Genomic DNA, 17,512 nt, shown 5'->3' on the forward strand with positions numbered 1-17,512 from the left:
ATTCCCAGCCCAGCTCACGCTGTGGGGAGAGCAGGGGACAGCATGGATGTCACCATGCATCACCCACCTCAGACTTCTCTCAGAAAGTTTTCTCGGCACTTGCTAACATTTGAGCCTCCCAGGCACTTTTCTTTAGGGAAATGGTGACATTTTTAAGAAAATGAAAACATTCTTTCTGTATTAAAGCAAAGTGGATAATACCAATGCAGACATGCTGCCAGGAAGAGCACTGGCTTGTCCCCTGTAGGAATGAAGGAAGTAGTTTGCCCATGGTTTTCACCAGCTGGATGGATAGGTGTGAAAAACATCTCTGTGTGTGGCAGCTGATCCTAATTGATCAGCTGTGAGAGCAAAGCTGGGGCTGATAAACAGTTTAGTGCTGCTAATTAGAACGGAGGCAAAGCTGGGTTTGTGTCAGGGGTGACACGGTCCATGTGGATGTTTGCTGGCCATGGTCACCATGGCACAGTGGGGACAGGATCTGCTGCCACCAGCACACAAACAACACTCCTTAGGTCTGCTGCCCTCTGGGTGGGTGCTGTGTCCTCCTTGTCCCCACCCTTCCCAGGGATCAGGGAGGAGGGCTCCATTCACACTGACACCTCATTACCATGAGATTAATGGCCTGTTCACTGCATTTTGTGCACCCTGGTCTGCTGAGATGGGAAAGAAGCTGCTTAATACGGTGCCCTTTCTGAAATGTCACTCTAATCTTTTATTAGTTTAAGGAGTGGAGCAAAATGGGATTAGCATGGAGCTCGATGGGAAAAGATTAGGTTGATTGAGAAAAACTGCAGCTAAAGAATGTCAGAAAGGGCCTCTAAATAGATTAAAAGTCTTGTTTTCTTTAAAGGCTGAAGGAGGAACAGGAAAACCTGCTTGTCCCCTTGCAAACATAGGATTTAAGGGTAGAAGGCATAAGTGGATCAGGTTTGACCTCTCTGTTTGACTTTTAGCTAAGGCATGTGCTCTGTTTGGCCTAACACATGACTTCCAGCTTGGCACAGAGTTTTGACAGGAAAACACAAAATAACAGAAAATCCTCCATTTCCTTTTAGCTTGGACAATGGTCAATTATTTCCATTATCCAGGCGTTGGCCATCATTTCTAAGTTGTGTCACTAATACCTTCTGGATTGTTTAGAGGCTTTCTCAAGGGAAATTAAAATCTACTTATACCTGGACCTGATTCCCATGAGTTTATCTCGACTTTTATTTGCATTTTCTCCTCATCTGCATTTTGATGAAATGAATGGCTGGTTCAGTGTGATGCATTGTATCACAACCTGAAGAATTTGGGAAATTCCTTTCTTCAACTTCTACCATTTTCATTTGTCATTAAAAACAAGGTTGCCAGGAGAACCTGCAATATCCTGACCTCACCATTGCTAAAACAGTTTGCCTTCCCTGTTGCTTTGTCCCTGCTGTCTTGTTTTGATGCCTCATTTCAGTTTCAATCTCAGCAAAAGTGGATTGTTTGCCTTTGCAAAGCTCTGTTGAAAGACTGAGATTAATTTTCACAGTCAATATCACGTTCTGCTCCCCTCCAAAGCAGTCCACTTTTTGGACTAGATGAGCAGGGCTTTGGCCCTTGGTTTTTCCCCAGAAGAGTCTGCCAGAAGAGGAGGAGGCCTTAAAATGCTGCCTGGTGGGAGCTGTGCCAGCTACAGCTGCAGGAAATCTGTCCCTGACCTGGTCCTGGGCTGTAACTGAGATGCTTTGCTGGCTATTTCAGGTACTCCCAGGATGGGATGTGGGAAGTCATTGGCCAACCACATGATCTGTAATTCCTCATCAGTGTCTCCATGATAAGATTTATTAATAGTACTTACAAACAGTAAAATTAGCAAAGAACTTGGCTACTACAGGTGATATCCTGTAGGGATGAGATAAAAGCTGTTGTTTGGGAAGCCAGCAGTGAGTCAGTCACACTTGGTGGTATTTTTCCATGGTATTCCACAAAGCTGGGGGAAGGTTTGCAGCAGGCACAGGGGGTGCTCTCAGCTGGCTGTGAGCTCTGAGCCTGGCTCTGCTGCTGAGGGCATTGCAGGGCAGGGATGTGCCACAGGAGGGGACTGCCAGGAAAGAGATTTTGAACTCCTTTGGGAAGGCAGGGTGCCCCTGGCTACCACAGGGAACCTGTTCCTGTGTTTTAGTCACTCCTCTGAGCAGATTGAACCAGAACTGCTTCACAAAGTCAGTCTGGAAAAGCCCAAGATAATTGGCTGTACATTCAGGTTTGCTTAACATGTGTTTGTCCCTGTGGTAGTTGGGATAGAAAGGTTAAAGTTGACATTGGGCTTCTTTCATTCTAGTCAGGTAAAGGTCAGCACATGTCCAGTGGAAATGACTACCTAAAATTCCCTGTCATTTTTCATCAAGTTAGAGAGAAATACAAGTTAATGCAGTAATATAATATAATGCAATGACAGAACTCACCCTTTAAAAGAAAATCTGACTCATCTTTTACTGGAACCTGTCACTTGTGAGCTGCAGAAAAATGGTTTTCTGGACATCAGAGTAAGAGATCCATTTTTGAAACAGGATTCCAAGTTATTGTTTCTTTTATTCTATTTAATGGACAAATGAGAATAGGAATCTTTTTCTGAATGCTTTATTGCCCTCCTGGTTTCTGCACTGCTCAGAGTTACTCTTCCATGCCATGACAGTGCTTGGTGCCACTCCAACAGTGAGTTCTAGAAATGAAGTATATCTTTTACACAGATGCTGTACCTTAATTTAAAGATGCCAACTGGTAAGGAACATGCTGCTTTTGCTTACTACCACAATCCAATTGTTAAAAGTTTGAATTAACAAAGAGCAGTTAATTCCATAGTTCCAGCATTCAGCCAATGACACTGCTATCCATTTAACTGTATTCTATAGGGAGAACTCCCTATTTTCAGTCTTTTTTCCCACATCTGTTCCTTGAGCCAGAGATAAGACCTTACTTGTAAACTTTTCTCCAATAGATTTTATGCTGCCACACAGTCATATTGATTTGGATGCTGAAATAATCCTTCCTAATACAAATGGAAAACAGAACTTTGACACAAACTGCTGATGTAATTCCCTCCAGAGTTCCCAGATTGCCATGTTGCACACAGACTGTTATATCTGGTGAAGAGCAAGATGCAGGCGTTGTTGGTGTAAAGTCATATGTTTTCATGCAAGATTCCTGACAGCAGTGAAAAAGGAGGCAGTTAGGGAAAGATAAGAATGAATTATAATTGTCTTTCTGTAGAGACTACACCCAAATTACATTTTAATTCCTTTTAAAAGTATCCTTGCATAATCTGCTTTCCAAAATGCTACATCATTAAAAATATTCCTTGTAGATGGTATCATGCAGTTCTCATGGTCTGGCTGACTCTTACACAGCATAGATGGATGTTCCTGTGATTAAAGCAAAAGGCCTGAAATAAAGGAGCTTACATTCCTGCAGTATCTGTTTCACATGTGATGACTGCAAGACGACAAATTAAATCTGGTTCCCTGTGCACACTGAAAAGTCGAGAATGAATAACAGAAAAGGTGTTTCAGAGATGTGCTGCAGGTCTCTGCAGGGTGAGGTTCCTGCTCCCCTGTCCCTCCAGGCTGTGGAACAGCACAGGGTTCTTTATGCTGGTGGCATCTGCAAACTCCCGTGTCCTTCCACTCCCTCAGGCTCTGCCCGTGGCTCTGGAGCCTGGCAGCTGCTGGAACCCAGTGTCCAGCACTGTCCCTGGCCAGGCCACTGCTGGAGGGATGTGCTGCTCCCCAAGAACTGTGGTCCTCTACTCAAGTTTCTGCTGGTGCTGAAGTTGAACAGTTGCTTTGGTGGTGGAACATCCACACTTTCCACAGAGAGGGATTTTGTGCCCTTGTCTCTTTAGCTGGAGTTGCTTATCTGCAGAAAAGCCTGGGAGGCTTCACCATTAATTCTCTGCCTTCTGGGGAGGAATGTGCTCGAGGAGTGAGACCATTAATTATTCTTAGGATCATTATTAGAGCTTGTCAAACTCAGTTTTTGGTAAAAAGTGTCTTTGCAGAGTGCACTGCATGACTGCTCCTGTTCTTCCTAACACCTTCACAGTCTGCAGCCCATGCTGTGCCCATCCCTGGTGGGATGCCTGTTTGATACTCTGGATGGGCTCTAATGGACTGTTTTTCAGTCATTTCTGTGAGGCATCACTGAGCTCTTTATAATTCTGAATATTTGCAATTCATTTTATTCTATCACACACTCTTATTTTTTCAGGTACCCCTTAGGGATTCTGTATCAAATATAATGAAAGAAACTGGCAGTAGTGTCTGACCTGCATAAGAAAAATTGTAAAATTTGAATGTACTTGGACATCTTGCATGAGCCAAGGCAAAGGACAGCTGAGTTATTTTTTTACTTTATAAAGGGCTCTGGAATACTTAAATAAGAAAAAAATGGCAAGTGTGTGAGTACTTGTCAAGCCACAAACATTGCATTTCCCTAGTTTTTCCTGGGTTTTTTTGCAGTAGGACAGTGAAAATGTAAGGTCAAGACCTTAAAATATCATTTAACATTTATCATTAGATTCAGAATCCAATATTTGCTTTCATGAAATATGGAAACTTTTTTCCTTTTTCCTGCTAAGCTGAAGCTTAGGAAGGGTAAAGTTTTGTCCTTCAGACTGCTGAAGGACTTAGCAGGCAAAATCTTGTTAAGCTGAATTAATTATTTTCTTTGTAAATCTGTCCAGTATCTCTTGCAGAATGACAGTTTCTCATCTCCTCCCCCTGTGAGAACCCAGCTCATTCCCTTCAGTTCAGTGTCCAAGTACCCAGAAGCTGCAGACCCTCAGTTCATGTCTCACACATGTGTAGGGTGTTTCAGAGTGACCTTTTCACCAGAAGAAAGCAAAACCTTTCACAAAGTGAGCCAGTGCTGGTCTGTCTGTGGTACCAGGTATGGTTAGGAATGGGTCATCTAAAGCCACTTGTTCTGGGTAATGACAAAAATAAAAGTTACCTTCTCTGAGTCCCAGGGCACATTATTCAGGGGCCAAAATCTGGAGCTGTGGGTCTGAGCTGCACCCAGGCATCCCCTGTCAGCAGAGGCCAGGCTGGAGAAAGGTTGCAAATATGTTTTAAAGGCGTTTTCCTGCTATACCATAGGTCATTGGTCCAGTAGTACATTGCCAAAGTTGGCTAATTGTGATTGCATCAGAGGAAGGATGAAGTGTTTGCATAACAGACAGTGATGGAATAAACCTAATCATAGTCAAAATGACTTTATAAACTTCCTGTGCACTTATGACTGGCTCATGTCTTGAATTGTGAGGGTTTTTGCCTTACAATAACATGTAGCAAGCTAATATGTTTATTTTTTCCTGCCTGTAAATTTCTTGTGAACATGATGAGTAACACAAAGTTTAGATGTGTGCCATGTGTGATAGATTCATGTCCCATCCATCCCAAGTGCTGAGCTGGCTCTGATGCAGTCGAGGCAGCCTCTGTTGGAAGCAGCACACGCAGACCTGGAGCTGAGGGAGCTGGTAGAGGGGCAGGAGGGGTCTGTGCCTGGTTATTCCAGTGCTTCTTCCCAGTATGGAATGGCACCCACAGCTCAGCACATGCCCCAGTGCTGGGGGGAAAGGTGGGCATGGCAGCTGCTCTGGTGGCTGTCAAACGTGATGGGTTTGGTCATTTCTGTGAAGGAGAGGATCCAGCTATAGGTATGTTGCTATAACAATTTCTAAATAGACATGACTCTTCTTTTTTCTTGGGGTTTAGCCTCCAATTTCAGGTAAAGCCCATCATTCTCTGTCAATCTGGCTGGATGCCCTGTTAATTGTATTCTGTAGAGGCCCTGCTCCCTGCTGCTAACAGGCAGATACCTGCATATTTTCCAGAGCTGAAAAGGGGATAGATGGTGCCAAGTATTGCCTGGTGTAACAACTCTGAGAAGGCACCTGGTGGATTTTCTCATCAGAACCTGTGATTTGATAACCACCTGACTGGCAGAGCTGTTTTCCTAGAAGGTGACCCCATGCACCCTGCTCTGTTCCAAGCCCTGGTGGGGCCAGGGGCTGTGTCACAGCCTGTCCTGGTGTGTGACACTCAGCTGTACCCACACAGTGCAGGGGAGGATGTGGCACTCAGGCTGCTACCACTCTGCTGCTGTGCCAGTGCCTGCCTTCTCCCCTGCTTTTTGCAGTGTCATTTTCATAAGGTCACCAGATTTCACACCGACCCAACAGCACTGCAGAATCTCTGATTCTTTTTTTGCACTCTGTATTTTGTGGGTTTGTTATTTTGTCTGATGCTTGTCACTGTGAGGACAGCAGGACACGGCAGCTCGTGACACCACAGTGAGGAGCCAAGGCATCCTGGTGGAGAGGGTGGGCAGGGAGCAACGCTCTCATCTGTCACTCAGGAGAGGCCGTGGACTTGAGGAGTGCATTCCAGCTGCTTTTACTGCCATGGCACTTGCTTTAACAGATTCTCAGCAGAATGAGGTGTCCAGCTCTGCTGGTGTGAGTGCAGGAGACAGCAGCTCCTGCTCCCACCAATTTCTGCTCCCAGCAGTGGGACTGGAGGGAGCTGTGGAACATCACCCAGGTCTGTGAGAACTCACTGCAAACAAGCGATGCTTGCCCTGGCTGGGTGTCTGACCCTTTCATGAATCATCTAGGGAAAAGTATCAGGATTGTGTTAATTGCATGTTGCAGGGGTGTAAAAAAGGTCCTTGCCTTTCCCTTAGAAGGTCTGTAACACAATGACTTTCACTGCTGGCAGGGGTGCTGCAGGAATTGAATTATGGCTGGAAATTAGATATGCATAGCCTGGCCAAACGATCATTAAGGGAGATATGGTAATCAGCTGCCAGTGTTCAAGGGCTGTAAACACCAGGAAGAGAAAGATGGTTTATTTGGGTGGTCTACAAAGTTGTAAGTAGGAGAAAAGGTATAAAACCAAGCAAATTCAAATGGAGGTATCAAGGAAAAAACTCTTAATGTTGAGTACTCTCAGCCTAACAGACCTAACACTCAAGTCATGTAAGACAGGATTGAACATAACAAAAGAGTGTATTTCAAGCTGAAAGTGAACTTGAGTGCTTTAATATTCCTTTCACCTCTTATTTCCCCAGTCCTGTGTTTCATTAGCATTTTTCATACTTTTTTCTCAACATGTGGTTTTTATTCAGCTCCTGAAGATGATAGTGCTTGAAGTGATGTGTTATTGTGGAGGTAGCACAAACACCACTCCAATTATGATTTTGCCTTTGTTGCCATGGAGAAGTTTAAATCTATTTTAGGCCAAGGACTGATTATAGCTGGAACTAAGGGTAGGAGGTAAGTGTAGCTTGGAAAGGTGAAAACCCATCACTGCTGATACCCACAGTCAGCCCAGCACAGTGTGAGTTTCACAGCTCCCAAATGTCTGACATCTCAGCGCAGTTCCCTGCAGCTCTCACCTTGAGTTTTTGATTTTGGTACCTCTTTTCTGGTGTTGTAAGCTCCTTAAGCTCTTTTGGACACGTATTGTTGTTTATTCCCTTCTACTTAAAATGTTCTCAAAGATTATCTATGTTCAGTGTTCCCCATGGCCTTCAATCCCCTCTCTTGCCATCCTTGTGTTTCCTTTGTTTTGTGTGTCAAATGAGGCGTGTCCCCATTAAGACAGAGGTCAGGAAAATCTGGAGACTGTAGCTAATGAATTAATGTTCTCATTTGCATAATTGATGGTTATATATCTCCTCAGTGACATGGTTTGCTGTGATACTTAAAGCTATTTTTGGTTTTGACTCCTCTGCCCTGCTGTTCTCTGCTGTCTACAATGATGGTGTATTACTAGACAGTGAAAAAAAATCTGACCCCAAAGCCCAAATTTTACAGGTTCCAACTGAATGCTTTAATCCTTTAATGCATTTCTGCTCACTGGCATATTTATAGTGGCTCAGCTCTAAATCTCTCATGGGTGTTAGAGCAAGGGGAGTCAGTGCTTGAAACATCTGTGTGTGCTTGGGGCTGGAGTACAGGGGAAAGAAAATATATGAGGGAGAAGAGAAATAGCTGAAAAATGAGAGTAGAAATCAGTTCTTTCATATATTCCCTGAGGTTTTATGTTTAATACACATCCCTTTCCCTTCAGTTCTTTGTGTCCTGGAGCCTGAGCTCCTAGGAGAGGCCATGTGCACTGTGTGCGGTGCCCTGTGCAGTGGCTCCCCTGGCTCACCTTGCTGGAGCAGCTTCCCCCCACAGCAAATTTTAATTTCTCTTCCATAGAACCCTCTCTAGTGGCCTCCCTTCCCTGTGAGGGAAGCTCCAAGGGAATAGAAGGTGCTGGGTCCAGGGCTTTGGAAGCTGAGCTCTCCTCACATCCCAGCATTTTCCTCTTTTTTGGCCAAATTTGACCAGGTCCCATGTGCAGCTCTGTGAGGGTAATCTCAGTGAGAGCAATGTGCTGGACTGTGCAAGGCATGTGAGGTGGGCTGTGAAAAGAGGAGTGTGATGGAGAAGAGAGAGTGGAGGGATGCTCCAGAGACTGAGCAGAGTGGGGGAATGAATGCCTGACCAGGTGCCAACCACAGCCCCGAGCAGCAGTGCCTGGCTCCTGAGCAATCACTTTGTGTCCTGGCAAACTTTTTATTCCCTTTGCTGCTTACTTTTCAGTAAGTTTAATTATTAAATTCCTGGAAATTCTTGCTTACACTTTAAGTGTTTACTCTTTAATCATAATTCCTCACTTTTTTTCAACAAGAATTTATACAAAGCTATACAATATCCAATGCAGTGGCACAAAGTGCTGCGGCTGGAAGTCAGCTAAAATTCCCTGACTGTATTGAGGGCTTGCAAAGATCTTAGGAGCGGCACACGGTTTGTCAGCACCGGGGGAAGGGCACTGGGGCGGCGGCACGGCCCTGGGGCTCTTCCTGCCGCACCTTTCAAGGCTGTCCCTCGTTGTGCTCGTCCCTTGGTTTAACCGGGACGCGGAGCGGGGCCGGGAGCTGGAGCGGGAGCCGGGAGCGGGATCAGGAGCAGGGAGCGGGGCTGGGATCAGGCCCGGGAGCAGGGAGCGGGAGCCGGGAGTGGGATCAGGCCCGGGAGCGGGATCAGGAGCAGGGAGCGGGGCCGGGACCAGGCCCGGGAGCGGGATCAGGAGCAGGGAGCGGGGCCGGGATCAGGAGCAGGGAGCGGGGCCGGGATCAGGCCCGGGGCCGGGATCAGGAGCAGGGAGCGGGGCCGGGACCAGGCCCGGGAGCGGGATCAGGAGCAGGGAGCGGGGCCGGGATCAGGCCGGGGAGCGGGGCCGGCGCTGTCCCCGCTCGGCTCACGGTGCCACGGCGCCCTCTGCTGCCCGTCCGCGCCGCTGCACCGCGCTCCCGGCTCTCGTCCCGCATTCCGGCTCTCTTCCTGCATTCCCAGCCAGTAACCCGCATTCCCGGCTCTCACCCTGAATTCCAGTATCCCGCATTCCCGGCTCTTATCCCGCACTTCGGCTCTCACCCTGAATTCCCGGCCAGTATCCCGCATTCCTGACTCTCATCCCTTATTCCCGGCTCTCATCCCGCATTTCGGCTCTCACCCTGAATTCCCGGCCAGAATCCCGCATTCCTGACTCTCATCCCGCATTCCCGGTTCTCGTCCTGTTCCCGGCCCGTATCCCACATTCCCAGCTCTCATCCCGTTTTCTCTCCTATCACCCCGCATTCCCGGCCCGCCTTCCCCGCTCTCATCCCTCTTTCCTTGCTCGTATCCGCACTCCTGGTCTGTATCCCGCATTCCCCGCTCTCACCCCGCACTCCCTGCCCATATCCCGCAGTCGGGGCTCCCATCCCGTTTTCCCTGCCCATATCCCGCAGTCCCAGCTCCCATCCCGCTTTCCCTGCCCATATCCCGCAGTCCCGGCTCCCATCCCGGCATTCCCGGCCTGCCCCCGCCGCGCTCGGAGCGGGGTTTGCCCGAAGAGCTCCATCAATCCCGACTGACTGGAGGCGGGTACCTCCATCCCGCGGGCAGCTCCAGAAGGAAGAGCCCTGTGGGAGCACCTGATGCCCTATTTCAGGGAATAGGGAATTCACGGGGGGTTTTAACGGGACCCTTTAACGGGAGCGGCGGGGCTGGCGCAGAGCGCAGCGTGCGCTGCTCGGCGCTGCGGCCGCCGCCCTTCATCCCCGGCCAAGCCACTGTCTCCAGCTGTCTCCGACGATTGCCGGGGCTCCTAAAGGCCCGGCTGGGCTGCTCAAGAGGCTCTGAGGAGAGTTCGTGCCGCTTTTCTCTCACCACTGGTCTCTCCCCCGCGGTTGTCTCCATCTCAGAACCCCAAGGCGTCTGAATGCCTTTCCGTCAGCACGGCAGTGAGTGCGTGCTCTCTCTCACACGAGGATCTGCCGGCTGGGGATTTCCTGTCATCCTGCCTGTCCACGTTCAGCTTCTCTATCATATCTCTGTGTCTTCTCAAACAGCAAATGAGTGCTTTGCCTGTTCTAACTTTATCTGCTTTACAAAACTGCAGTGTTGGGTGATGGCTGTGAGTTACTTTGTTTCTCCAAGTTCAGGCAAAGATTATTTTAATTCCGGGTTAAAAAGTGAAGGAATCAGAACAGAGTAATGCTCATCCACGTATTCCTGTAGACTGGGACCTCTCACTCCCTTTCCAACAAAAAGTACCAGCACTGGGTATGCTGAAAGGCATGAGCACCATGTGGGGTGGCTGCTTCCATCCCCAGGACTCACAGATTTTTGTTTGCCTGCTAGTCAAGGCATAATCTGGACAAAGCACACCCTGTGGAGAGTAGGTGATGAATGCCTGTGAAATCCTGGCTCTGGGAAGAGCCAGTCCTGCCAGATGTGATAATGTTGTCCTCTGACAAATGGCCGTAGCTTGGCCTTCTGCAGATAACCATGGGGTTTGTGTGCTGGCTTCAGCTATTGATCCTGCTGGGGAAGGGCTCCCTATCCTGCAGCCATCCATCCCACCTCCACAGTGCTCAGCTCTCACAGCCCGTGGGGTTTGGCTCCACTTCTCCCTTTCACTGGCACTTCTGCACAGACTAACAATTACACATGTGCATTTCCATTTATCTCACACCTTCCAGCTGAAGTCCAAGTGCTTCCCCCCGGGACTCAGGCACTGACTGCAGAGAGCACTGAGATAAGCAGGGAGCACAGAGGGATCACCCAGTCGGCCTTGCTGTAGCACAGCTGCTCCTTGTAACGCAGCAGACACTTAGCAGAATTCCTGAGTATCCAAACACAAAGTTCAGAGCAGCTGTTTCCAAACTCACTTGAGTTGCTGCAGTGCCCTGGGGTGCAGTGGGGACAGTCCTGCCCTTCCCAGAGCCACAGGCTCAGCCCCTTGGGCAGGGAGTCCAGCACATCCTCTGCCTCTTATCCTGCCCCACACAACCCACTGCCCCTGCCAGGGCCCTGCTATAACAGCTCTGACCCAGAGTGTCTGCTGGACCAGCTGGATCTGCATTTTTGTTCACTGTCAAGCCTTTATGTGTTTTCTTTAAAACACTTTGAACTGTAGCATCAGATCCAGGTTCTTGAGTTCTCCCCAGGGCTCTGTCACCATCTTGCCCATGGGCAGCAGCCACAGCCCAGGGCTTCCCTTCAGGTCAGGAATGAGTGATTGTGCCAGCAGAGCTTTCCTGGGAACCTTTCTGTGGCAGGACCATCTCATTTATGTAAAGCAGGTCAGGAATGTGTGATTGAGCCAGCAGAGCTTTCCTGGGAACCTTTCTGTGGCAGAACTATCTCTTATTTATGTAAAGCTACACTGTAAAGGTGCTCATTCACTGATCTCTGTTACCTTATGACCTGTGTAACCTTACATGAACTTTTGAAGGCCTGTGTGTTGGTGATTCATCCCAAAAACCTGTGGGGAGAGCAGAGCAGCACTGCAGAGGCACATCAGCTCCAGTGTGCTCTTCTCCACCAGCACATTCCCAGAAATGCCTGCAGTGCTGACTGGCTGCCTGACATTGCTCAAGTACAATTGCTTGTGTCAGGTCTACCATAAAACACTATAAAAATGAAACTTCTTCCAGCAACAGCTGAATTCCAGTAATCTCCAAGGCATGTAATTTGTTTGTGAAGTTGAGGCCCTATTTCCTTGCTGCAATAGCCTTACACATCAGCTCTGCAGGGCTGGGCACTAAGGATGGGCAGCATGTCATCTAGGCTGAGAGCTGGTCACATCTAAAAGGTGATTCACCCTCAGAGATGAGTGTGTCTCTTCCTCTCCACTGCCTGTGAAGAAAGTGTGGGTAAATAGCTCAGAGACATTGACCTTGCAAATTTACAGATCACCTGAAAGAGCCTGACCTGTGAATTTTTAACCTCCTGTGAAAGGATGCTGGGCCTTTGGAATGAGCAGAAGCCCAAACTTTGATGCTGTGCTGTGGTGTGCACCACATGTGCAGCAATCCCCAATCCAGGCTGTTGTCCAAGCAGTGTCTCAGGATGCCCAAAGCTGGTGTGTTCTGTCATTATCCACACATAACAGCAGCCCCAGCCTGAAGGGAGGAATCTGGGAAAGGGCATCTGTGCATGTGGGCAATTCTCAGAGCCCACAGGCTGATTCCAGAACAACCACTCCTGTTATCACATTCTTACTGTGTTCCTGTGTGCATCTGAGTGCACATGAGATACTGTGCCTTTTAATTACAGCTACAGCAGTGGGAAAATCCCATCAGATCTAACTACCACCCTGATTGGAAACTCTCTTTGCTCAAGAGCAGGTAATCCCACCCTTGCCCCTGCCTGCCTGCAGGAGTGCATGAAACCCTGGGGTTGTTTTAGGGAATTTCACCATGCAGCACTAAGGGTAGAGAGCTGAAGCTGCCCTGAAAATAAAAATATGATAGCATGATGCAAATGGAATTCTATCACTGCACCTTTTAATGGCTGGGGGAGTGAACAGGAGATGAAGGTGAAGATTGTGTGAGGTGCAGACTAGGAGCTTGCTGCAGGCTTCATGCATCTGAAAACTCAGTGCTAAAAACAAAGCAATAAATACACACTACTTTACCATCTTATCTGCTCAGATGGCTGCCTGCTCCCTGCCCCACCACCCAACAACTCCTGCTGTTTTATCCTCAAGCTTCAATCTACACCTTAATGTTTCCCTAAAGGAGTAGAACACCTTGTGTTCAGGTGGGATTGTCTGATATTGAACAAAGCACAGTGGTCATTTATAAGCCAAAACTTCCTGAATTCCTTCTCTGGCTTTGAGAACCTCAGTCTGTCCTTATTCCTTGGTACACAGTTCCAAGACACTTGTGCTGTGAGGAGATGCTGGTTTCAGAGGCCGCTGCTGTCTCACCCCAAACTGCAATCTCTCCTGACCCCTGTGAGATCATTTGAGTTTAAACTACCCACTGGAGAAGAAATTATTTCAGGATCCAGCCTGCAGCATGAGCACCAAGCAGTGTGACAGAGGGCAGCAAGCTGTGGCTGAGAGCTCAGAATGGGATTTTGTGGTAGTTTTGTCCCCAAAGCCAGTGTATCTTGTAGCTACACTCTTGCTTTTCTGCCTGGAAAAAGCAACTGGAGTGGCTGCTCTCCTGATTAGCTGGCCTCTGAAGCATTGCACATGTGTCAGTGCTGCCTGCCCAGGATCAGCTGAGGGTCCATGTGTGCCTCCCTGCTGGAGGAAATGCTGAGAACGCCCTGATTGAAAGCTCCAGAGCACCCCAGAGCTGTGCTACCACAGGGACACAGGATGTCACTGAGGCAGAGGCTGCTCCTTGTTCATCTTCTAATTATTTTCTTTTTCTCTTACTTTTTAGTGTGGAAACAATAAATGATGGGCAGTTTCATAGTGTGGAACTCGTGATGCTGAATCAAACTCTGAACCTGGTGGTGGACAAGGGGGCTCCCAAGAGTCTGGGAAAGCTCCAGAAGCAGTCTTCTGTCAGCCTCAACACACCCCTCTACATTGGAGGTACTGTGAGTTGTTCTAGAATTGAAGTTTTAACATGCTTTCTCAGAAGTAAATCGTCTTCCATCCTGTGGAGAGAGCTCTCACACAGCCCCCACAGGAACAGCCTGCTTGGTGTTTCAGCAGCTCCCAGAACTGGCTGGCACCAAGCTGTGGTGGCTGAAGTGGAAGTATCAGTAGGAGTATCACAAATTGGCATGGCAAAAAAGCAAATCAATAGTCAGTAGGTTTAAATATACCATAACTGAGCAGTATTTCTGCTGGAAGTTTTATTAGAGAGGTCTAAAAATTGTGGGGAAAAAGGTGTGTGATTCAAAAGCATATTAACACACAAGCTAAGAACACCTTGGTTAATAGTCTTCTCATTGGAAACTGAAGCCACAGATTTAGACAGATATTAGAATTGCCCAAACCTCAGTTAAGAAATTTTTTTCCCATTAAGTACTGAATCTGGAGGGAAAAGGCCAAATGGGATGGGGAACAATGCCCAGAATAATGACTATACCACTGATTAGGTGTCTGGTTACAAGAGACAGAACAAAGGCTGGTCTCTGCCCAATGGATTGTTTTTGCCAGAACCCCCTATAGTTCTATTCTGGACTGAATGTTGAAATCTCTCTCTCAGTGACACGGAGTTCTTGAATTTTTAGTCAGCCTATTTCAAATACAAAAGTCAGCAGAATGGTAATAGGAAGTCTTTGAGCCTTTTCTAATGAGATAATTGAAGCCAATAGTAGAAACTCTTACCAAATTCAGTTGGTGCTGGTCAAGGCTTTTCTAAATAATTTTCTTTAATAACACTTTTTTAAAAGAACCCTGAATATTGCCCTTGTAAAACAGAAAACTGGCTGATCTTGCTTTGTACAGAGCTGAACTTTTATAATTGGCTCCTATTAAGAATGTCACAGGCTATTAAAGAGCATTGTGCATCAAAGATAATCTGCTGGTGCAGAGGCCATCTCAATTTCTCCCTTTAGCACAGCACAATCCTGCAGCAGTTTATACACAGGGGACTTGGGAACTAATCCTGTGGAAAAAGTTTTGCTAATGGATGAGCATTGTGGATCAATACTAATTCTCCAAAGGTACCTAAAAATTCTCAGGAAAAACTTGAAGTCTGGAATGAAGGTCTGTTGGATACCAGGATCCATGGCCTCAGTAAAGACTTTTGCTGTTGCCTATTAAAATTCTTTTTGCTTCTTTCTAAACCCTTCCTGTTCTTCATGTGCCACCTCTTTGTGTGCAGCCCTCCCATGGAGCCAGCTGCCCTTCCTCTGCAGGTGGTTTAGCTAAAGTAGCTGCCTAAATTACCCCAGAGCAATTGTTCCTGACCTACAGTAAGGTTAACACAGACCTGAACCTTCAGCTGCCCAGAGTTTTGTCCATCTCACGACCACATCACCTGTTCTAGCAACTTTCCTCCTAACACACAGTGAAACAGGTGCTGGATTTGTTTTAGGAGCACCTTTAACAGTGGCATTGCTTACAGACAGTGAGTTCAGAGGCCTCACATGGCTGAAAAAGGAAGCACTTGCCTGTGCTAATGCAGCTGTACATCCAAGCTGGCATCAGTGGGGAAGGCACAAAACAACATCCCAAGGAACCTGCTGGTGAACCAACCATGTGAACTCTTCCAAGCACTTGAACAAGATAGGAGGGGCTCACCACAAAGCCTTGGCCTGGCCCTTGAAGTGCTGTTCCCTGTCTTTAGAGCTCTCCTGCACTAATATCCAGGGGATGCACTCTTAGCACTCCCTCTCTTAACACTGTGACCCAGTAAAGCCAAACTGTCTTGTTGCATCCCAGAGGTGGATGCTACCTGCTGACAAATGAAGGCATTCTCAAACCTTTCAGAAGAATAATTGCTATTAAACTGTAGAGAGAAGGAACATTATCTAGGATAGGAACACATAGCCACCAGGCAAAAAAAATAGTTTGGTTTTTCTTCTTCTTCTTTTTTTTTTTTTTTGTGTCATGTACCTCTTACAGAAGAATGGGCAAGTGAGTTTATTTTTTTTTCCTTTCCATTTCCAGAATGAGGACAGTGAGATTGTGCTACCTTACAAAGGTCCTATGCAAATTAGTTATTCAAAGATTTTAAGGGGCTGTGACAAAAGAAGCTTTAGCAATTATAACTTATAATTTATATAATTTATAAATATATAAAATGTACATTATATATAAATTACAAGTATAATTATATATAAATAGATATAATTTATATTATTTTATATATTATATATATTATTTTATCTATTATATTATATATAGAAAATTATATAAATTACCATCATAATTTATAATTGTAACTGTAATTGAACCTTCCCTTTTTCCTTTTATCTGAAGGGATCCCAACCTCTACTGGATTATCATCCCTGCGCCAGGGTGCAGACAAGACACCAAATGGTTTTCATGGCTGCATTCACGATGTCAGGATCAACAACGAGCTGCAGGATTTCAAGGATTTACCCCAGCAGTCCCTGGGAGTCCTTCCTGGCTGCAAATCCTGTAACATCTGCAAGCACGGGATCTGCCGCTCCCTGGAGAAAACGAGTGTGATTTGTGAATGTCACCCCGGCTGGACGGGCCCTCTGTGTGACCAGGAAATTGGAGATCCATGTCTTAACCACAAGTAAGCTCAAACCAATGCTGACTGGAGAGCAAAAGTTTTACAGCTAAGGCATATTTCACATTTCATCTTGCAAAACCACATCTGACTGGTTTTGGAGGTGCTGGGTCCCCACACGAGGTTATTGACAGTTGTGAGTCTGCATTTGTGGCAGCTCTCAATTTCCACTTCTTGTTCAGACGTTGCTGACTCACCAAAGGAGCTCGTGGTCCTGCAGGAGCTCAGGCTGTTAATGCTGCAGGTCACACCTTCAGCTGTGACTCGACACATTAAAATACAAAACCTCCTGTTAATGGGCATGGCTTAACCCCAGGAGGCGAGAGCCTGCACGGATCCAGAGCAGAGCAGCCTGTGAGGGAGAGGTACACATTTCAGGGGTTTTCTCCCTGCAGCACTGAGCCCAGTCTTCAAACTTACTCCCTGAAGACCATTACGCACTCCAGTGTGAGCAGTTTTAAATTTCCCAAATAGCTGACTTAAATATTACACTTTGAAACAGCTCTTTAAAGTGCAAGTTTAAAGGATAGCGTGGTGTTGCATGTGAAGGGAGCATGAGTGTAAAGTATTTGCAGTTCAAAGGCTCAATAACCACATCTCCATCAGAAACACAGGATGAATAGCTTTCTTATGGCCAATACACAGGAAACAGTCTCGTGCAGAGCAGCAGGCTGCATATTTCAGTGTTGTTTCATAAGCAGATGGAAGTACTTTTGTTTTAGAAGTTCCTTCAGTTGCTGTCTTGGAAGGCGCTTTTCACGAGCACATACTTTTGACAGGTAAATTGATGCAGTGAATAATCACTCTCAGAGATTTAACGTGGCAAAGGTACCATTTGAAACTTGCTTCTGGTTCTAATTCTGCAAAGTACTGAAGTCTGGAGGTGTTGAAAAGCACCTGACAGTTTACAAACCAAAGGTATGAAGACCCAAATGTTTCCTTGAATTTCTAATGTCAACACAAAGCTGTTGTGGTTGGA

At 46.7% G+C, this 17,512-nt stretch overlaps 1 protein-coding gene across 1 annotated transcript in view; it reads left to right on the forward strand.

The window, feature by feature from the left end:
• The window catches only part of SLIT3 (slit guidance ligand 3), a 490,596-nt gene that overhangs the window by 466,028 nt on the left and 7,056 nt on the right, over positions 1-17,512 (forward strand). Inside the window, exons 33-34 of the mRNA XM_036391775.2 lie at positions 13,756-13,910; positions 16,254-16,539. Coding sequence (XP_036247668.1) covers positions 13,756-13,910; positions 16,254-16,539 — 441 coding nt within the window. The remainder of the gene's footprint in view (positions 1-13,755; positions 13,911-16,253; positions 16,540-17,512) is intronic.

Source organism: Molothrus ater, chromosome 15 (assembly GCF_012460135.2).
Source record: "Molothrus ater isolate BHLD 08-10-18 breed brown headed cowbird chromosome 15, BPBGC_Mater_1.1, whole genome shotgun sequence".
Classification (NCBI taxonomy): Eukaryota; Metazoa; Chordata; class Aves; order Passeriformes; family Icteridae; genus Molothrus; species Molothrus ater.